This window comes from Notolabrus celidotus, chromosome 3, assembly GCF_009762535.1.
Source record: "Notolabrus celidotus isolate fNotCel1 chromosome 3, fNotCel1.pri, whole genome shotgun sequence".
In the NCBI taxonomy this organism is placed as follows: Eukaryota; Metazoa; Chordata; class Actinopteri; order Labriformes; family Labridae; genus Notolabrus; species Notolabrus celidotus.
Genome location: NC_048274.1, coordinates 15,025,617 through 15,048,938, shown reverse-complemented (window position 1 = coordinate 15,048,938; position 23,322 = coordinate 15,025,617). Strand labels below are relative to the sequence as shown.

Sequence of the window (23,322 nt, the reverse complement as noted above, 5' to 3'; positions counted from 1 at the left end):
AGTGGCCCCATGAGGTTTTTAACAACACAATGACAATGCTGGCTTGGCAGGTATAAAGTTTTTCGGTGTTCTCTATATTCATGTTGTAGTACTCTAACATTTAAGTAATCAACTCGGAGCACGGCCCAGATGATGGGAATCTCATTAGCTTTGCAGGTATCTGGTAATAAAACGGTGGTGACATCACCAGGGTGCATTCAATAGCTGTAAAACCATTTTATTCCTAATTACTAATGTGAACCTCATATTGGTTTCAGGGTCAGAGATCACCAAAGTTATGGCAGAAGATATTTCCTGGGTTGTTAATGGCTGCACAAATGTTTTTGCTAACTCAGATTGTGACTGTTTAGCTGATTCACTCAGTGACAAAGCAGTGGACAGTCATTCAGGTCATTGTTACCACTTAAAAGGATTAGTGCTAGAGCAGCTAAAAACACAAAGAGACTTCACGTTGACTCCCTCTTCTACTCAGTGTTGTACTACAAAGCTGACCTGCAACTTGGCATCTTTTTGGCAGTCGAAGTCTGATGTGAAAACAGTTTATTCACGGAAGTTAAATGGTAGACATGATTGTTTTTAATTTAACCCAATATACGGGATGTCCCAGCTAATACGGGACAGTTGGCAATCCTACACGTAGCTTACAGTAGAGATCACAGGAAGTTAATGCAGCTAGCTAAGCATTCTGGTACATAACCCCGGCAATGACTAAATATTGTTTGTTTTGGCTGGAGGCCCTATCGCAGAGCCTTGATAGTTGTTTCTTGGTTATTTGCAAAACTAAGCAAACAAGGTTTTTGATATAGCGTCATATTTACGGTGTCTGTGTAACCTGTGGGCTGCTGCATTGGGATGTGTTTGGGATAATGATGCTGTAAATCCAGGTTCACTTTCTTTCTGAACTTTGTGTATTCTGGCACAGACACAGACAGGCAGAACCTCCATGTAAATATTGCAGCCCGCTCCAGTTCGTACACAAATAAAGTTGCAGCACAAAAATGTAGTAAGCTCACTATTTAAAAAACAGTTTTCATATTATATGCGAATCAAATCAATGTAACAAAACTGTAACTTTAACAGTTAGTAAAATATATTAATGCACTGACTGGGAACTAAAGTATATGCAGAAGAATTAAATACACAAAATGATAGATTTATATAGGAACTTAAGCTAATTAAAAGGCCTCTCCCACCTCTCAACAATCACAGAAGAAGAAACCCACAGGAATAAGGGCCTGCACATAACAAAACCAACATATAACTGAGGTCTTTTGAGGTCCCCCAAGTTACAGTTAAAAAATTGCTGGGTATTTTTTATGTAATTATATCAAAAAGACCTGAGAAATACATAGAAACACATTTGACCCTGTTACACCTACAAAAACAGCTGTGAGTCTTATCTTCTGTTGCTCAGAAATATAGTAAATTAGTGTTTTTCACAACGTTAAGGATTTAAGACTTGACCCTGACTAGCTTTATTTAATATTAACCAGGTATAATCCCGGATTAGTAAAGAGATTAATAGCGGGCACATAGAGGTCCTGATAAAGCTGTGTGAAACATTTTACCAGTTTAATTATGAGGCTTATAATACTGACAGTTTAGTAGTCACTAACTAGATCATTTTTCTCTCAAACTGTGATTGCGATGATAAAGTGAGACTAATAATAAAGACAGCTTCCCTTAAAATGTGATCACTGAGATAGAATTGACTGACTGAGCTGAATTCCTCTGGTGAACACAAACTCTCTGTACTGCAGGGAAGACAACTCTCCTCCTCACGAGTTTATTCCTGCTGCATTATGTTTGTTACATAACGAGAGTTTCACTTCACCTGATCTGTCACCATCTTTTCTCTGTAGACAGCCGAGACATGTGGCGAAGCTTCACTCAGCAGTGATGTGAAACAAAAAAAAAAGGAATGAAACAATATTTATATCAGCTAAAATCACTGCTGGTGTCAAGCTTGAATGCGCTCTGTCACACCCACTGCAGTATTCTAAAGTGTTGTTCATTAATTTTCTGCTTGCCTGAAGGTTCATTATTTTCAATGTGAGTCTAATTCAGCGTTGCATTTTTTTACAGACAGTAATATCTATTCATAAACATCTCAAAAGAGCGTTTGATATTTTGTTTTCTTACCTGTTAGTAGATTCAAACAACATGCTGACATTTCTCCATTTCAATTCATAAGTGCACGTTTCAATGATATCTACAATAATAAGCAGCATTGAATGTCTTTGACTCTTACAAAGGATGAGATTAACTTCAGCATCACGTCAGTCGAGAACAACAGTTTTGTTTTCACCCTGAATAAAGTCAAACTGAGTTCTCAACAGAGTTCACAAGTTCACTCTCTGATCACTTCATCCTCACAGATTGTACTACAGTGAGCATCAGCTGCAGACACAAATATAGCTGTGCAGTGTGTGTGTGTGTGTGTGTGTGTGTGTGTGTGTGTGTGTGTGTGTGGTGTTTTGTTCATATTTGGAAAGGACAGAGTGGTGACAGCAGCATATTGTATTGCACTGTGGAGAGATTACATTTCTGGTGTGGGATATAAACCAAATCACCTGACCTAACCCACCCCACTCCTCCACCCGCCACCACCTCCATACATACACAGCATATCCAATATGGCCAACCATTTTCTTCAAAACTGCGCTTCAGAAACAGATGGGTGACATCACAGATACTACGTCCATTATTTTTGAAACCAACCTTTAATCCAAGATTTTAAATCTGAATAAAAAGACAGTATGTGTTGTGAGAGAAAACTGTGTAAAATTATTCATAACAACTACAGACTCTCTGCTACTTACACTGAGATTATTGCACTCAATGTAAATATGTTGTAGAGCAAAGTGCATGTTTTGACATGATTACATGTTGGCAGAAGTTTACATGATTTCTTGGTATGTTTTATTTTTAGCTAACACAGCGCTGTCTGTGACCTTTGTAGTGCACTTAATGCTTCACCCATTTCAGCATCCAAAATTTGGTTAGCTTGTTAATTAGCATTTTTTCTGGAGGTGAAGCTCCTGACTCAATGATCCACATACTCCAGCTTCTTCTAATTGTCCACAGATTATCAGGAATTAGCTCCAGCTGCATGCGTTGTTTGAAGTAGGAGCAGATGAGACATGATTGTAGATGAAGTGTGTGCACATAGATGGATATCACACTATAGTACAGGGAGAACAGCTGCAGGACAATAACAGAGAATACAGTCAGGCTATGTTTTAGACAACAAATAAAGAATAATGAGGTAGTGAGGTATCACCATCCTATATATGAGAACTAGTGCTTCAATTTAAAATTAACATTAGCACTGACCTTTCTTTTTATGTTTTTTATTTTTATTTTTTTCTCTGCTCTCTCTCTACATTATTTGTGTATGTTTGTGCATGCATGTGTGTGCAAATGTGTGTTTGTATGTATATAGTATATATGTATTTCTATTTATTTTATTACTTCTCTTTGTTTCTTTTGTCATTCAAAATTATTTTTCAATTAAAATGTTCTTCACGTGCTTTCTATTAATTTATTGATCTGTTTATTTTATTCATTGTATTTTTAATATCAATTTTATTTTATTTCAATTCACATGTCTGAGCCCGTTTGATTGTATTTGTTTTGCAATGTTTTTATATTAAAAAGTTACAAATAAAATATTAAAAAAAAAAAAAAAAAAACATTAGCACTGACCTGTTTTTAAAAGAGTCAGGTGACAGCTGAAGATGAAATGACATTTAAAGCTTTATCAGGAAACAGACAACTCAAGCTTTTGTGTCATTAGTCACAACATTTTTTATTAACTTTGTAAGAAAATAAACTCCATGATCACATTGTGGTGATATTAAAAAAACATCTAATACATTCTATGCTTATTAAAGCTTAGATATGATTGTGAGTATATTTCCCCTCTCAATAGCTCCCTTCTCATCTTGCTCATGCAGCATAAAACATGTCAGTGCCAGGCTTTTCTTTCATGTATTAACAGGTTGGACACACACAAGAAAACATTTGCCAGCCAGTAAGTTGGTTATTAGCTGCAAACAGATAACAAGATCCCCAACATCCAGTCTCTGAATAATATGTCTATAAAACAGGCACTTTAGGATAAAACTCCAGGGTCTCTGTGATGTGAGTTTTAACACAAACCATCTGTGACTGACAGGAGGTTTGGTGCTGAGGGCTCCACTGTTGTTTATTCAACCTCCTTAAAATCCTCAGTGAATTTAGTCATGGATGACTTCTGTTGATCAAGTACTGAGAGTAATTTGCATTTTCATGCACTGAAAGTTTGTGTCATCAGATTTTGTTTTCTATTTGATCTACACAGATTTGTGCGCCTCGTTCAGAGAAACATCTTTAAGTTTAAATCTGGTTTTGGTAGTTATCAATCAGCTGGTGTTAGCGGCTGCCATTAACAGTCTGTTCACTCAAGTGTTGAGTAAAAACCAAGCTCAGCATAAGCTGGTAGGCCTTATAAACAAACTAAGTAAATGAAAAGAGATGCATGTTTCTTTATTTACTGTACCAGTGTAGATTTATTTTATTTTCTCCTGCTCACAGAAGTTAATGTCTAAATCTATTTGTAAGAATTGAGGTCTGCTACTTCCAGAGGTAGGCCACGTGATCGGCTGTAAGGTAAGGGGACAGAACTGTATAACAAAAATAGTATCCACTCTAAACATGAAGTATTTATGAGGCTCTAATCTGCATTTATTTTGAACTTATCCCATCACCACTCACCAAAAACATCATGGGATGAACTTGACCCATCACTATGAACAAGTATGAGCATGTTTAAAAATAAAATACATGGTCTCCACATGTGAGGGTTAGGTGTTATTAAATTATGAGGTATGTTTGGGTTTATGTACAAGTATATATAAATGGGTTTCTGTCTGAACAGGAATTTTAACTGATATGGTGTTAGTCCGCTGTGTTTCATCAAGTCCAAAGTCAACATAGTCATTTATCACAAGATTTTAGAGCACTTCATGTTTCCATTTGCTGACAAGATTTAGTCCTGCTGGATTTCCTTTTTCAGCAGGACCTGCCCACAGTGCCAGAACTCCAACCAAATGGTTTGCTGACCATGATATTTGTGCTTGATTGGCAGTGGTGGACAGGAACAGAGTACATTAACTTGAGTACTGTACTTAAGTACATGTTTTGAGTATCTGTACTTTACTTGAGTATTATTTTTTGGGGGAACTTATTACTTTTACTCCTCTACATTCAGAAGACAATTATTGTACTTTTGACTCCACTACATTTCTATCAATGCTCTAGTTACTCACTACTTTTGCTGTGAAGTCGGCTCATGAATTTCCTTCTCTTTTCTGAAATCTGATCCCTAAGACAGTAAAATGTGTTTGTGTAGTTCTGTTTGTCTCAGTGGTTTAGTCGTACCTGTATATCGTGCGTCTCCACGGAGAGAGCAAATTTCACTCAGATCAGGCAGTTCATTTAGAGGTGGTAATGACGGCTATAATTCTCCACCTGAGCACCCATGGTCATATCTTCAGCCCGTGTTAGAGGTTTTTGAAATGAAGAATGATACTGATTGTTTGAAATGTTCTCCCTGTTTCCCACTCTGCTCAAACATACAAAAATTCCCTGCCCAACCTGAGAAAGCGTGTTGAGCTACGTAACATTTGTTTAATTCCAGATGAACATTTCAAACTAAGTTGTCTATACTTGAAGTAACTTAGTTTCTGTTTTTATTCCATGGTATAGTTTTTAGAGATTTCAAGTAATGGTTTCTAGATAAACATAATGTAACAGAATGTACTCCTATGTATTCTTGACTGTCATCATGCTTTGTGAAAATATAAAGTTTTGAGATTTTTTACGAAGTACTTTGAACACTTGAGTATTTTTAAAATCAGGTACTTCAGTATTTTAACTCAAGTAATAATCGGACAGAGAAACTTTCACTTGTATTGGAGTAATATTTGACCTGGAAGATCTATACTTTGACTTAAGTATTGAAGCTGTGTACTTTGTCCACCCCATGTTTATTGGCCAGCCAACATGCCTAACCTGAACCCCATAGAATCTCTAGGAGGGTACCAAATATAAAATGAGCAGTTTTGAAACATTCGTACACCATCAATTCTGTTTTAAATCAACATTAAACACAGTGTCCCAACATAATTGTAATTGGGGTGTTACCTTTGTAGCTGAAACCCAAACTCTGGAAGACAAACAATTTAACACAGTTTGAAAATTCACCCCAGCATAATTGTGTAACTTCTGTTGTATAACTTCTGTTACTTAACAACATTAAAATGGCCTATATTATTTGCCATATATCATTTAAAACTTCCCCTTTTTAAACCCATCTTTCAATAATCTGTGAGTTATAGTAACTGTACTGTCAGCATTATATTAAACACCTGAAATAACCCTTGGATAATCTATGGAAATTAAAACTGTGTAAAAACAACATCTGATTTTACATCACTTCTGCATCATCAGACTTCACTGCCTTAACACATCTGTCTGTTGACAGGTGTTGTGGAGGACTAGAACAGACTTGAAAAAAGTTGCAGAAAGCCTTTTGTGGCTCCAGAGGGAGCTGCAGGAAATCATAACTGACTCATGTGGTGTCACTTGAGTCCTCATCGATGGTGTCAATAAACTTTAAAAAATAAAATTAAAACTAAAAACATTTCAGAGCAAACTGGTGAACGCAGTGTGAGCGATGTGGGCATCAAATAAGATAGTGGGGAATAAAAAAAAGATGACATTCCTGGTTCTGAAGCAATCTTTGCCTTAAAATTGTTCCTTTGTGACTCCTACAGTGTGAAATGTTAAATCAATGTGTAGTGCTAAATTAGAGGAGAGCTCCCTTAATATCAAAATAGTTCCAGCACTAACTGCTGGACGCTCATGTAGTTGAAAAGTCTGTGAATCCAGCAGCACTGCACTATGACTGCATCAGAGAATGGAGCTTCTGTTGAATTATTTCAGAGTTCATGGTCAAGAGGAACTCAGTCAGTCCTCGTGTGAGCAGGTCTTCCATGGGAACAAATTGCAGCACCTGTCTGTCACACCCAGACTGCAGGTTTTCCCCTGAGTCCTCCTGCCCTCCCAACAACTGACCCATGCGTCCATGGACCTCAGTGAGAACAGGGAGGATCTGTGCAGCAGCTTCAGGGCAGAAGCCAACACACATCAGAACAGTCCCAAGTACGCCTGAGGGTGGAGGAGATCTGAACGTGACCGAGTGAAAACAAACATGCAGGCAGAGCACAACAGCTGCTGTAACACGGGTGAGGGCAGAAAACACAGGCAGCAGCAGGGCATCCCCAGAGTTCAGGGTCTGCAGGGAGAACACAACACAAGCTAGGAGCTGCTGCTGGTACAGCGGCTCCCCGTCGTGCAGCAGGAGGCTGCCTCGTTGAGGAAGTGAGGGCTCTGCAGAAAATGTTAAGACTAAATCCTCAAGATCTTCACAGGCACCCCACACCAGGGGGCTGCCAAACACCAGACACTGTTTCTTCTTCTGGTTCTTTTCACTGTCCTGTGTACAGACACACAGACCTGCAACTTCAGACAAGATAGAAGAAGCAGAAACCACACAGCAAGAGTCACATGGAGGTGTGCGAGTCCAGTCTATGTCTTTGTCCATCAGAGCTTCATTCAGGTGGTTTAACAATCCTCCATCACAGACTGGAGAGTTTCTGACTGTAGGCAGGGCAGCCCCATCAATAACATACCATGAATCCACCTGACACTGACTCAGGGGTCCCTCCAGCACGCAGCCGCTCCCACCAGCCTCTGTGCGGTGTCTCTTTATGTCTGTGGCATGGCAACCCCTCTTGATGCGTTCCCTCCAGCTCAGAGTCTGTAATTCCCTGCGCTCATTGAAGGAGCCTGTTTGCTTCTTCTGTCCCAGGGGTCGGCCCGCTGAGACATTGCAGCATGCAGGACTCACGGTGTTACGAGAGATCCACCGGCTCCGGGGAAGAAAGCTCACCTAAACAGAGAGACCATTGTTTTATTACAAATGAGCAAAACTAAAGTTACACAATTTCATATTTATTTAGTTGAGTTGAATTTTCAGCATTTATTGAAGTAGGTGATTTTTGACTTTTGATAAGCCATGAGACCCTTTAAAGAGTGCTAAGAGTCTCCACCTAACTATCTCGTATCTCACACGACTGAGAGTGGAGCATTGTAATGCTGAACGCAGCCACAGCCTGCACTTGCTGATGTTTTGCAGGTCTGATGTTTAAACACAGAATAGCTTGTTTTTTTTTTTATTCAGATTTCAACATGTTTTCACAAAAGCCTTGCTTTGCATTGCAGTGTTTAAAATAATTAAAATAAATAAAAACTCTTGAATGAGAAGGTGTTTCCAAACTTTTAACTGGTAGTGTAAATACACATTTTCTTAAGTTATGATTTTGGGCATTTTTGCCTTTTTTTGATGGGAAATCTGGAGATAGATAGGAAATATGGGGGGCAGAAAGTGGGGGAAGACATGCAGCAAATGCTAGAGGCTGGGAGTCGAACCTGCGACCGCTGCAACAAGGACTATAGACTCTGTATATGGGGCACTTGCTCAGACCGCTAGGCCAACGGTGCCCCATCATGTACACAATTTCAAACACAATCTGCACTCCTCATGATTTTCTGCTCATATTTCTCACAAGACAACTTCAGTCTAAAAGGACTCTAAAACTTAATTTTACTGTAGGCCTGCACTTTTCTTTTTCTTACTTCATAATATTGTATTTCATGTATTCACTTCTAGGCCAACATGGACAAAAAGTCCTGAAGTGCTCAGAATGTAAATCAAAGTTGAACAACTGTGTGAGTCTGTCTACTGATGAAGACTCTGTGATACGATTAAAAACTCTGAAGCAACTACGCGTGGACTAGAGATAGACCGATATGTTTTTTTCAGGGCCGATGCCGATACCAATATCGATTATTAATAATCAAGGAGGCCGACAACCGATATTTGTAGCCGATATTAATTTGCAGTAAAAGGGGAAATATTGGCGTCAAAATTTTGAATAATACAAACTCCAACACTTAACTTTTAAATGCCTTTAAGCATATGTTTATTAAACTGCTTTTCAGATTTGCAACATGTTAAAGATTTTTTGTTATCTTCGACAATAAACATCTTTGTTATAAAATTCTAACACAAAGTGCAGGGAGCTCCCAGGCTCAGCAGCATGTCTTATAAAGTTCAATGAAAACTTAAACAAATAAATAGCTCTCTAAAGTTTTCTACAGTAAATAAAGTTTCCCAAATTTTCTATATAACTGAAATGTTAATCTTTCACTTATCATTGTTTTAAAGGGATATTTCAGTTTTTTTGAGGTGGGGTTGTATGAGATTTAAATCACTAGTAGTTGTAGGGGCCACAACGGATGCTGCTCAGCTCGTCCCCTGTGATGAAAAACTGCAGGGAGAAATTAGCCAAAATAACTCAGTTTTATATTGATCTCTTGTCAGCCGTCGGATTTTAAAAAAAGCCTGATGCTGATATGCATCAAAATGCTGAATATTGGCGTCTATAATCGGCCTGGCCGATAATCGGTCTATCCCTAGTGTGGACCTCAAGGTACATATATTTTGTCATCTGCTGTTTCAAAGCTCAAGACTTAACTCTGAGGTTAAATAATGCAAAAAGTTAAGTGTCTTTGAATATCCTACCTGGAAGCGCTGCAGGTATTCCTGAGCTGTAAAATCTCTGATGTACTCCAGACGCTGCCTGTGCTCTGTGCTCATTCCTTGAAACAGATGCAGATTTTCTGAGATGGTCTCCACCTGCAGTGTGTGGAAGTACAAGCACACTTCTTCGTGCTGCTTTAGAAATGACTCTGGGATAAGTGAGTTTGGGATCAGTGCCTCTCGGTCAGCCATATGTGGTCCGTAGTTACGTATCAGTTTTGAGAGCAGGGGCCTCACCGCCTCCTTGGCGTCATAGTTCAGACACACAACGTAAACCTCAGAGTTGCCTGCCTTGCTGGTGGCAGGTTTGAAGACGTTAACAGAGTGGAAGCAGCAGTTCAGTAGGTAGAGGAGGCAGACAGAGGAGTGTTCATACAGGGTGAACATTTTCAGAACGAAGGAGCCGCCAGGGCTGAGGAGCAGCAGTGCAGCTGTGACCTCGCAGTAATGCAGCGATGCAACCAGCGCCTCCTGCTCATCTGGATTCTCCTGACAGTCAAAACTTCCATCTGCTGTCACCAAATCAACTCTGCGCATGTTTGCCACAAACGTCTGCAGCCCCAGCAGATGTTTCTGCACCATGATGTTGCCTGTGTTATCCGAGCCGAAGAACCACCAAGGCAGCGTGTTGGCGATCAACCGATCGTCCGCGATGGTGGTGCCCCCTCCGTTGGCTTCATGGTACGGGTTGAGAGTGTTGGCGGCCCAGCTCCAGTCACAGTAGCGTGTGGACTCGTTGGTTTTCAGGTAGTGGTTCAGAGAGGTTATAAAGGCCCCTGGAGCTTCACACAGATGGACCGTGTTCAGCTCTCCATTTTGAAGAGCCTCCACTGGAATAAGATTGAAGGTTCCAAGGATCTCATAAAACTTGCACCAGGCCTGGGTGCAGATCTCAGCTCCAGCAGCAGAACGCACTGCAGCAATCACCTTCCCTGCTCGGTTTGTGGAGTTGGTGTGCTGATGCCAGACCGGAACATCTTTGTCACTGAGCTGGTTCTTCACAGCATTCAGCGACACCTTTAGATCCTGCAGCTTGGAGTGCTCCTCCACTGAGTGTCTGAGGGCAGCATTTGGGTCAGGGATGCACCACCACCCGCCATCAGACGGTTTTGCATAAGTTCTAACTTTGCTAAAAAGACTTTGAATCTCATTTTGTGATTCCTGGTCTAAAACCACCGTATTGCTGACGTGCTGATGCTTCCGGACTTTCCTTCTGGTTCCATTGCCTGAGCTCATCCTCCTCACCTGTTGAAAAAATAAAACAAAAGGAGTCAAAAATAAAAAAACACAAATCTGCATAATCACTTCCCTTTCCACAAGATGGTTCTGTGGTTATGTGACCTGCTTACATGGCACAGATAGAGTCACTTAGAAGAAAAAATGCTGCAAACACAATATTTTACAGTAAATTTAACCGCTTTGCAGCCCTCCACTTCCCTCTACATGCATGAGTGGTGTTGAATTACTCGTGTTGACTCATTGTGATACGGTGTCCTCAGGCACAGGGGCAGACTATAAAAACTGGTGATTACCTCATGGGACCACCCACTCAAAAAAGCAAGACATTTTATGAATCGCTACTACAGTACACACTCCCTTCTCTGTCAGCACAGGTGTAACTTATCAATATTCAAATATGAACACAACGAGAGGGTGGAAAAGAAGACTTAGTAGAAGAATGTGAAGATGCATTTTCTGTGCAAGACACTGTGCAATATCCTTACCACATTAACATCCTTAATATATATCTCCTTCATTCCAATTCCCATTATTATTAATATTATCTTATTTTATGTTATTATTATTATTATTATTACTTTATTATTTTTAATTTGATCTTTCTTTTATTTTACTTTATGCTTATTTCTATCTTATTTTATTCCTTCTTCTATTAATATTTTGACTTTCATACATACTGTTTATAAGAGCTCTGTAATGACCGAGTTTCTCTCCCCGGGATAAATAAATTATTTCTGATTCTGATTCATATCTCCAATTTCCAACTTTATTAATAAGACGCCAAACTTTAATCATTTCATATTTAATTCTTTTTTTTAATACACGTTTTTACAAACTTTTTTTTTAAGTTTGTTCTGCTCTGTCTTTTGTTTCATTTTATTTAAACTTTTTATATAAGATGAATTTTGCTTAGTCTGAAGTAGAATAAAATAATCAAATTAAAATATATCGATAGAGAAATTAAATGACTTAGATTAAATAGAAATATTTCCAAAACACAATTATAAGAGATAAGAAATAAACTACATGAACGTTTTTACAGTGGAAAATCTGTGCAGATGGGTAGAAATTTTAACAACTACATAGAAGGTTCAAGTAAAAGGGACATGTTCATTGTAAAAAGTGAGGAGGTGTCAAAAAAATGTATGTTACAATGTAAACTTTTTTCTGTTTTTCTGCAAATGTATGATACATTTTAGAGATTCATAACTACAGAGCTGGCAGACTTGTTTCAGTTTGTCTTGGTTGACACAGCGGCGCCATGATGTCAAGAAATATAATGAGGTTGATCTGTGATGGAAAGATCTTTTAAGGTCAAAGGACACGATCATGATAGGCTAAATATAACTTTGAACACTTTGCGTAATTATTGGTCAATTTCTTACATGCGACACATGAAGAATTTACAGTCAGAATAACATTAACCCCAGAGCTAATCCTCTGGTCATGTGCATGTGATTTAGATGACAACAGCGGGCAGGAGGAAAGTATTTCTGGGTCATTTCTTGATTGGTCTGCTGTGACTCACTGATGGATGGAGACATACTGTACGGTATATAGCTAATGGCAGCACATTCATCAATTACCCCTCATCAATCATATTGTTAAGCTGTGCTTGAGTGTATGAAAGTCAGCTGCTCTGTGCTGGCTGTGAAGGGTTGAGCTCCTGTTTACATAAAAAGGGGATCAAGAGACTAAAGAGAAATAGCTGGATCTCAAAAGGAGTCAAGTCTACTGGTGATGACGCAGCTTGTAGTGGTATAATTCATCCAAAAAACATAATTATATGTCATGCTTCACAGTTCACACAGTGTTTGAACTCGTTTTAAATGTTAAGTAGCCAATATTAAAAGTAGCAAACCCTATTAGTACACCAAAATCTTAACTAATGTCAGCTGTGCTTCAAATGACAAATTCTGGCAAGCTGAACTGCCTACTTATTAACATAATGAATAACTTTATCAATCAATGGAGCTCTATTTATATAGCACCTTTCATACAAATCAAATTCAACCCAAAGTGCTTTACAGCGATTGGAAAACAAGAAAGAAGCAGAAATAAAACAATGGCAAGACATATTAGGGGAAAATAATAATAATAAAGATAATCAAAATAACATAAAATTTAATAAAATAGAGACTAATGCACACCAAAAATAAAATATGTGTAATTAAAATAAGTTAAAGCATCAAAATTAAGAATACAAATAGGTAAAATAAATAGATTTAAAAGGGGTAAGGATGAGAGTTTAAAATAAAACTAAGGCTAAAAATATCAATAAAACTGAGTAGATCAATTAAAATAAATAAATAAATGGGTGAATAAATAAATAAAAATAGAATAAGTTAACAGTTAAAATTACTCAAATAACAACGCAACAACATGGGACTAAGTTAGTATTTCCTGCAACAACTTTAGCTGCTTATAAAGTAAGAAAGAAACCTACAGGTGTGTGAGGTCTTTAAGAGTGAACTGTACAGCTATTTTTAAGGCAAACAGACCTGACAAAGCTGCGCAGTTTAGGCTAAAGGATTTTGCGTCATGTTGAATGTTTGTCTGTGGAGAACCCAAAGTGTGATGATAACAAAGTTCAGCTGAGGCGCTGCTTCCTGTAGCGCTGTGCTCTCTGTAAACTAAAGCCCTAAAACACGTTTCTACAACACGCTGTCCTGATGGTGAGAGGTTTAAAATAAATATCTGTCCCAGTGTACTCTGTTTGAAAAGCTGTCTGTAGAAATGTGTATCTGAAGCCGCCCTGCACTCAGTCAATACAAACTCACCGTGCTGCAGCTGCTGTCAGGAACAGGAAGCGGAACCACGCGGTCATGTGACTGAGAACAACAACGCGCATGCGGATGATTAAGGGGGCGGGGCTTATTTTTAAAGGATGATTGTGGATTTTTTTCTTCATTGTACACAGTCAGTGTTTTCTATGCACAAATAAGAATGACAATGACTATTTAAGTATTCATATCTTGCTTTTTCCCCTTTCCAGTTTATACATAGACTACTGTTAGATAATTTATTTTCCATTTATTTGTCTTTTCACATTCAAAAACCTTCACATTACAACTAGTAGTAGTATTATGGCGACTTTATACTTGAGACTTCCATGAGAAAATTGTGTATTTGATTAACTTCCTTACAGAAGAGATGGCAGACATGAACCACTATGTTGATGTTGTCATTGTGGTGGAAGCAAGCGGCAACCTCCGGTCTAAAAATATGAGTCCAATGCGGAAGTGCTAAAAACTGCAGTTCATCGAGGATCCGCTTGAGGCTGGCTCCAGAAGTACTGGAAAACACATACACACCAAATCAAAAAAGACGATCTTTACAGCAGAATAAACAGGTTTACAGCCTTGTTCAAAAGAGGAGTGTAGTCTGGATAGCTCATTTGTCGATCGGCACATACTGTGAGGAGGATGATTTTTTTTCTAGCGCGGCAATTTCAAAGATATCGAGATTACGAGTCTTCCAATGAGAGGCACAGCTGACTGCGGGAACATTGTAGCTACAGGTTAGGAGGCTCAAACTTTGCCTCTTTACGTCACACTGGCTCCACAGCAGCAATATGGCTGCAGCCGACAATTTGCCTCAAACAGCTCTTCAGAAACAGATGGGTGACGTCATGGATACTACGTCCATATTTTATACAGTCTATGGTTCTGCCAGACAATCCCTCAGGCATCCTATTTCATCCCCAAAGACGACACAAAAGTTAGATACCCATATTTGGAAACAAAACAATTGGGAAGAAGAGCGGTGCTCTAGGCTGGAGATACTACGTCAACCTAAACATACAAATAAAACAGGAGCAGAGAGAAAGACCTTGATTATTACAGTGACCCTGTCTCGCCTATCACCCGGCAGCCTCGGTTTTCTGATTTTTTGATTTGCCGTTGTGTTTCTGATTTGCCGTTGTGTTACTGTTTTGCCGTTGTGTTTTCTGATTTGCCGTTGTGATTTGCACTTCAGGGCCACCGTAAGTAAAGGAGTATCTTATCTTATCTCTTATCTTAATGTTTAAACAATGGTGTGCAAATATGATAATCATTTAACTCAACATTTCTAATCCAGTTAATGTTAGACAAGGTGAACAGGGCTTCTGCAGGAATATTTCTCACCTGCTTATTGATTATTAACCAGATGACACACGTCATATCAAATCAATCCTCTGAAAAGAGTTCCGGTACATTTTTACTTTTTAATGCTTTCACACTTTACAGCTTGTTGAGATACATATGAGCACAAGCATTAGTTTACATTAGCATCATATAAGTGAACGTTGTGGCAAAAATGTTAGTTTCTGTTAGCATGCTTCATTTGCAAACATCATGGTTATTTTTATTTTTCTGATCCTGTCCAGCGATCCAGGCAATCAAAGTACAGCTGGTGAGTGCATCTTTAAGTTAACGGTCAATATTATTCTGATTCTGGTTCCAGAAATAAAGAATCTTCAACCATGAGTTGTAGTGATATGGGAACAGTGTCTAAAGTTATATCTTTTGCCACCTTAATTTACAGGCATGTCACCTGCTTCACGTCAGGGTCTTGTCTCACCCTGTCGGGATTCTATTTGGCATAATCGGCTACTACACATTATCCCTCACATGAGTCCCAAGAACATTTTCTGGTGTATTATTGATAGATTTTACTTTTGATACAGTCTAAACCAAGACATTATGACAATCTTGAAGATAACACTCTGATTCAACATACAGGGTTTAACAATGTAGATAGTATTATGGACATTCCAACGTATCTCAATGTATGAAGAGAAAACCTAAACTGTATTTTTCTTGTCGATTTATTCTATCTTTCAGCCTGTGGACAAGTTCAGCAAAAATTGGGTCTATGGATACAATTTATGACCCTCTAATGTGCTGGATTTTCTTGTGTGTGCATCTTCTCCCCAGATTATCCATGGTGAGCTGATCTGTGTCACATTATATAATATCACAGCTCTTAAGAGTCTGAGCACATGAAAACTGACTTTGGAACAATTGTGTTTCAATGCAGCTTCAGTGATGTTTGTATCTTACCTTTTAATACACTTCACATTGATCAGATATGCTGCTCATGCAAAAGTAATTCAGGCTTTAATAATAAAGAATATGTGACTAAGTAAAAACAGGACACACACAGAGGGAGTCTCATTCATAAGTAATGAACCTTTGGGATATCCAGGTGCAATTAGGATTTCCAAAAATGTTGGGTGTAAACATTTTATCTTTCGATTTACTGCACCTCCTGTAATATTAATGTGTGCACGCTGGAGTTATCTCTCTATTTATGTCCTAATGTTCCTACAGAGCTATCTAAATGCAGCATCTCATACTGTGACAGATGGAGGTAGGCAGTCAATTCAAGCAGATGTTTGAGGAGGCTGGGGAAGCAGGAGTTTATTTTGGAAACACAGGGGATGAAGATTAACTGAGCAGAAAGACTCATAACAGGAGAATTAAACCAAAGTATCGTGTTTTGAAGACAAACAACAAGAAAATGAGAAGCAGATTATTTCATTAGATTGGTTTACCACAGAAAATTGGGTCAAAGGTATCTTCAGCGAATTATGTCCTGAATTCTCATATTATCATGTAAAAAAAAAAGAAAGAAACTGGCCTTTAGGGGACAAGAGAGGCTTGCAGTTTACAGTATTCAAATCAAATGCAACACCATACAGTATATATCACAATTTGTATTAAAGAGGTTGAGGTTTTAAAGGTCATGTGTGACTATGAAAAAAATTAATGTTCTCTGCATACAGGTCGAGGACAGACAGCATCCATACTCTGTATTATTCTAAAGGGCAGCCAATCATGAGTCCCCTCCAGCACTCAGCTCACTCAGGTCTCTGCTAACAAACCAACTGGGAGACTTGGTCAGTAGCTTTGTCCTTTTTAAGTGCCTTGTCTGCAGGTAAAATACAGCTGGCTAATCTGGATTAAATGAATATATCCTTGAATAAACCTCTTTAATAACAGAATTAGAAGAAGCAAATTAGAGAATAGACAGTAAAAGTCTTTTAAAAGAGAGAGGGAGCACTGCTCCTTTCAGGTTAGATGACCTGTAGCAGAGGGGAAACTCAAGAGAGACATCAGGGATGCAAAGCAAGTAGGCTATATGAACAGTAGTTCAAGGTTCAATATAATGACAACAATCCTCTGTATGTGAAATGGCATCAAGGCCCTGACCAAGTACAAAACCACTAACTTGACTCCCAGTGATGATGCCAATCAGCCACATGTCCTGAACCAGTGCTTTGCTGCTTTTATAGCAAGAGAGGAGGGTCCACTCCATCAACCCTTCCTCAAGGTGCAGAGACACCTCTGGTTCTCCAACATCCCCACTTGAGGACTTTTCTGATGAAGGTGAACAGCAGGAAAGCAGTTGACCCTGATGGAATTCCCATCTGGGTACTGAAAACCAGTGACCAGATCAGCTCACAGATGTTTTGACCCATATATGTAATCTGTCATTACAGCTCACTGTAGTTCTCAAATGCTTCAAATCCTCCCCTATCATCCCATTCCCCCAGTAAGTGCCTATCTCAGTGGCTTTAACACCTAAAGTCATTAAGTGCTTGGAGAGACTTGTGCTTTCACACATCAGAGCCTCCATCTGATGGACCAATATCAGTTTGCTTGTTGGGCAAATTGCTTGACAGAGGGCGTCATCTTAACCTCCCTGCTCACTGCTCTGACACACTCATAGCAACCTAACAGCTGTGTAAGGATGCTCTTTGTGGACTTAAGTTCAGCAGACATGAAAGCCACCTAGGTCTTAGTCCATCGCTTTGCTCATGTCTGCTGGACTTTCTCTCAGACCAACCCCAACCAGTCAGACTTGTAAACACACCTCTTCCACCTTCAAGTTAAACACTTGGAACTCCATAGAGCTGTGTATAGAGCCCCATGCTCTTCACGCTTCTCAGAAATGACTGCATTCACACCACACCATCACCATAAATTATGATGAAATGGCTCCAAGAAATGGGGTTGCACATCTTAGCTTCTCAGTAAAATATTACAACATACATGATGGTTTGCTGTCAAACTTAATGTACATGTATGTTTCTGGAAGATAGAGGTGGGGGATGGATCATTCAAATTTTAATTTGCTTAAACATTAATTATAGTCTGATCAACTTCAGCTTCTGTTTGGTAAAACTAGCAAATGTAAAACAGAAAGCTGATCTCTTATCAGCCTGCTAGCATTTCCTTTTTGGACGTGTAAGGCACGGCAAGTTTATTTGTAAAGCACCATGCATACAAAGAGCAATTCAAAGTGCTTTACAGAGTCAAAAAACAAAACCAGAACAGTAACAATCAACAAAAACACACAGCAAACACTTCAAAAATTAAAATTGGATATGGGGCCAGTTATGTTTAATCTACTCTCTCTCTCTCTCTCTCTCTCTCTCTCTCTCTCTCTCTCTCTCTCTCTCTCTCTCTCTCTCTCTCTCTCTCTCTCTGTACTTATGTAACTTAACGTACATAGTAAATAGTAAATAGTGTTGGGTCTTATTATTTATTTAAATTAGGAGGGATTATTCTAAATAATCAGCCCCCTTCACTGCTCTGAAGGATGTCCCCCGATATAACTAATATCACAGCTGCACTGATGTATATATTGAAAGATTTAGTTGATTTAATTATTCATTTACTCAAATAAGTGGACAGATGAGACACACTGTTAGTGATAATAACATTGAACAAGAATGTGTTTAATTAATCATTTTTCTCACTTATTAAACAACCAGAGTCAATTTTTTGATTGAATATTCTTACTTCTTTAACACTCCGCAACAATATTCAGAGTTATTTGTGTTATTCAGTCATTCATTATATATTTGTATTTTGCACACCATGTAAAGCGTCTTTGAGAGTCTAGAAAAGTGCTATATAATTCATATTAATCATTATTACTAATAATAATCTTTAATGCAAATATTGAACAAGAGATTTGAGATGTTAAAGAAGGACAGCAAGCTTTATGTTGCTCTGTATTTTGTTTAACATGTGATTGTCTCTCTGACACAAGCTGCTCTTTACTATGAGGACATGACTGCATCATTCACCCCTATGATGTTGTTAGTGGATGAGAAATGAAGGGAGAAACGAAGTTGGCATATAAAGGACAATTGCACATGACAAAGGTAATGCATGTTGTATGCAGTCTTGATGCTGTTCTTTGTTCTCAGTTGATTCTTGCAGCTTTGAGTAAATCCAATGGTGGGATTATTCCTGAAACATATTTCTGTACATACACCATGTCCAGCTACTGCAGAGATTTAATTTAACTTATCTTACAGTCTCTATTTTGTTTGCTGTTCCAAGTGGTGTTAGCACAGTTTCATGGTGTGTTTGTATGATTTCAATTTTTGGTTTTGCAAATCATGTAAAAAAAATAATAATCTAGTAAAATTGCAAAATGTTAATTTTACATAACATATATATTTCTCAAAAGTAAAGTATATATTATTGTGATAAAGTTGTATCTGCATGTTATATACTGTCCATACATGAAACTAACTTTAGGCGCTCTTTATGCATCACAAACGTGACTTAATGTTTCCCCACTCTGCTGCACTTACACAAGGTAACTGTGGCCTCTCCTTCACCTAAGCTCATTGCCACTGCAGCGATTATCGTACAGAGTTCGGCCCGGAGGTCAAAGATCCACTGTCACCACTTCAATAACGGCCTGAACAGCACAGTGATGGATGCACGTTATCTCCATCATGATGATCTCTGCCTGCTGGTCACAACCTTGATGCATAGAAAACAAGGTCATACACATGCATGCACACAACCATGTCATACCAACCATGCTAGAGGCACACAGGCAGAGCAGTCATAGCCTACAGTTACATCCTTTTCATTTTGATACAGAGTCATAAAGCTGTTAATTTAAGAGGAGCAAATTGTTTTTCCCAGCCTGAACACAAAAGGTATATACGCAGATTTCAATCAGTGTAATAGAAAAAACATGCAGCCATTCCTTTTCACTCTGTACTTCTGCTGACGCTCTTATCAGGACCAATTAACATTTAAAAGGGACGTTGCCACAAATTGCCATTTCATTAATTATGTCTGCTAGAAGCCTACATTACAAGCAATCTTTCAATAACAAAGTAGCTACAGGGGACAGCATAATAATGAGGCCTGGAAATTATTTCTCAGAAGCCGAGGAAAGTGAAAAGATAATCTATGGTGGAGAATAACTGATGAGTTTTAGCCAGGCGCATACGGGGATACGGCTCCAGGGAAGGCGGTGATGATCGTTCATTGTTTAGTCTGAAAAAAATCAATTTCTGTTGGATGGGATTTATGAAATGTTGTACAGATGTTTCAACACCGAGCATGAATCCTAATGACTCAGGTAAACCTCTGACTTCTCCTCTCACATCAACATGAGAATGACATTTGTTACTTTGATTGAAAAGTCTTAAACACTGATAGATGGATTACTGAAAACTTTGTGTTCCCTTCAGGGATAAAATGTAACAATTAGCTTACTGGTCTGTGCATGCGCTGGAAAAATGGCTTGCTGAATCCATCAGGTCTGAACTTAAGTTTCTTTTAACCGATCATATTTTCTTTGAAGGTGTTAAAGCTGGGGATACATCAGTGAAGGTCCTGTTAAACAGCATCAAGAGCAACCTGCTCGTGTCAAATCGTTTTTTGTAGAGAGGTGAGCCTAACCTAAGCCTCACTTTTAGTATATTAAAAGGTGTGTCATGAAAGACATAAAGCTTGCCATGCTTGTGAAGGTTGCAAGCAGTAAATTAAAGCCTTCTACACATATACTGTGATTCCTTCTTCCTGCAAGGTGGAACATAATAACTTACATTTTATTTAGCGCCTTATTACCGACATATTTAGAAATACTTTATTCACCTCGGGAGGAAATTCAGTCATTGAAGTTGCTCCTATACACAATAATTAAGAATATCAAATAATGTTAATAGAATAAATAATTAATAAGACATATATACAAGTACAATGAAAATAATGATAATAAAAGTATGTACAGAAGACAGAATAAGCAATGTAGAAAATGAATGGTTGAAGTCCCCGGAGACTTGGTGTATTATCTAACGAAATCAAAAGGTAGGACAGTTCCATCAGCCTTAGAAGTTTGTTGTGTTTTTTTCTAGTTGACATATATTAGCATGCTACCTTGCTTGAAGCTCCTGCGAGGACCTTTTGGTTTGTGTTGCTTTTAGCTCCTGCTGTGGACAAAATGATATATCTTGTTACTGTGCTTAACTTGTCTTTCATATAGGTAGAGTTTTCTGACAAAGAATTCCATCCTCTTGTCTTTTAAACAAATATTTTCTTTGTTGAATGTAACAATGGCTGGCCCTGTAGTGTGTTATGAATTGTCTTGGTGTCTGAATTAATTACAGTCAGTTTCATAGCCAGCTGAAAACTCCTCACTGTAGCTTTAATCAACTTGTGAACTGCTGTCACTCTGCCTTTTGAGCCGGAGGTAGTTACAGAGGTGACACTGTGAAAGGTCAGAGGTAGTGGGGTGAAACAGGGCTGTGTGTGTGTGTGTGTGTGTGTGTGTGTGTGTGTGTGTGTGTGTGTGTGTGTGTGTGTGTGTGTGTGTGTGTGCGTGTGTGTCCGTGTGTGCGTGTGTGTGCGTGTGTGCGTACGTATGTGTTAGTACATGTGACGTTCCTGCTGTTAGCTTACATGTCATGCCTCTCATGCCATAACAAAATTTAAAATCACAAACTAGGACACCAGTATTACACTTTTGTGCAACAAAAACATGAGAGAAAATGTGTAAACTAACAGCAGGGGCTTCCACCTCTGCCACTTCTCTGTTACAACCTTCAGTGCTCAGCAGCTGGATGACCTGGTCCTCTGTCCTCTACCTCAAGGGTTCCCAAAGTGTGGGTTGGGATCCCCTGGGGGGTTGTGAGATGTCTTCCAGAATGTAAAAATGTAAAGTTATCTCAGAGTAGTACATTTTACCCATTAAAGTAAAAAATATCAACAAAAATAGTAGCTAAACTTGAAATAAAACCTTGAAAATAGAAAATGTAATGAGTTTTCTGCCTTTCTTTGTTGCCAGATGACTCCTAAGTTTAGGGTTAGTGAACAGTTAATTATCAAAAGCATCAGTAGCAGTAGGTTAATTCATTACGGCACAGGGAACACAGCCACATTTACATTAGAGGTTAGATCTTACAGGGACATCTTGCCTTGAACTGGCAATGTAAAAGCTATTGTAATAGCTATTACAGCTATTATAATTTGCATATGATAACATGCTATTATTAGTATATCATTGAGATGTTTATTGTCGTGCTTTACTTCTGCATCCAGCATGGATGTAGACTGCTATGACCCTGAGTTTTTGTTGTCAGTTCTTTCCTTTGTGGAGGCAGAGAAGTCTGAAATGGGTTTGAACAGACAGATAAATTAAGTTTGCCAGGACTGCTTAGTTGCCTTTACAAATCTGCGGGCTGGTTCAAAGTGAGTGCAGCTGTTGGATTCAAGAAGGAGTTTGGGTGATTTTCGAGGATTTTACTCGGGCATTTAGTGGATTTAGTCATTTGGCCAGCAGGTTGGAATATAATCCCTCGAGCTAAACACAAGTGGAGTATCACAGTTTGAGGTTTTCCCTTGAGGACATTCATGCAGTATGAGATGAAAAAAGCTCATTACGTAACTGCGGTGTGGATATGGAGCTGCTGTGTCTCTGGATGGTCTGTTTTTGAAATAGCTTCTCATTAATGCTGTAAAGCCATTCAGACAGATGAGTATGGGAATTTAGCATGGCTGATATGCTGCTTTTAAGCTGACCCCTCAAGGCAGCATACCTCATATACACATAAAGACCATTTTGTGGATTTACAGTAAATCATCACTCACTCATACACTAATGTTTGGGCATGCGCACACTCACATGCAGTGTGCCATTACTCCTTAAAGCTTGAAGTCAATAAACAATAAACAGTGATATTCAGCAGAGCTCAGCCATGAATCTGTGCTCATTGAAAGGTGCAAATTTATAACACTGACATGATTCAGGCCATGTGGGGGTCAGTGGAAAGAGAGCAGAAAATGCAGAAGAATGAAAATAATATAACCTACTAAAAAGAAAAACAACCTTAATGTTATTCAGAAACACTATCTAGCACAGGTTGATAATTCAAGGGTACAAAATCCATCTGGATACGTAAACATGATATTTATTCTTTTGGTGTCTTGGTTTGAACTTGTCAGAATTATTCCTGAAACCGTATAACCAAAAAAAAAAACATATTTTTTCTCTTATCTATTGAACAAATATGCACTTTCACACACATACTGTAGTAAAGAAGGACTCTGCAGATAAATAAATAA

At 38.6% G+C, this 23,322-nt stretch overlaps 1 protein-coding gene across 2 annotated transcripts; it reads right to left on the bottom strand.

Annotated features, from left to right (window-relative positions):
* Positions 1–6,013: 6,013 nt before the first annotated feature.
* Positions 6,014–13,810, bottom strand: cmtr2 (cap methyltransferase 2). Of its 2 annotated transcripts, none has more exons than XM_034680671.1 (3): positions 13,732–13,810; positions 9,695–10,957; positions 6,014–7,999 (listed from the first exon to the last, which is right to left on the bottom strand). In XM_034680671.1, the coding sequence occupies exons 2-3, from the start codon at positions 10,946–10,948 to the stop codon at positions 6,947–6,949; spliced, it is 2,307 nt and encodes a 768-aa protein (XP_034536562.1). In that variant the 5' UTR covers positions 10,949–10,957; positions 13,732–13,810; the 3' UTR covers positions 6,014–6,946. The 2 variants fall into 2 exon arrangements, with proteins under 2 accessions (XP_034536562.1, XP_034536564.1); XM_034680673.1 differs by lacking the exon at positions 13,732–13,810 and adding an exon at positions 13,453–13,669.
* Between the last annotated feature and the right edge of the window lie 9,512 nt (positions 13,811–23,322).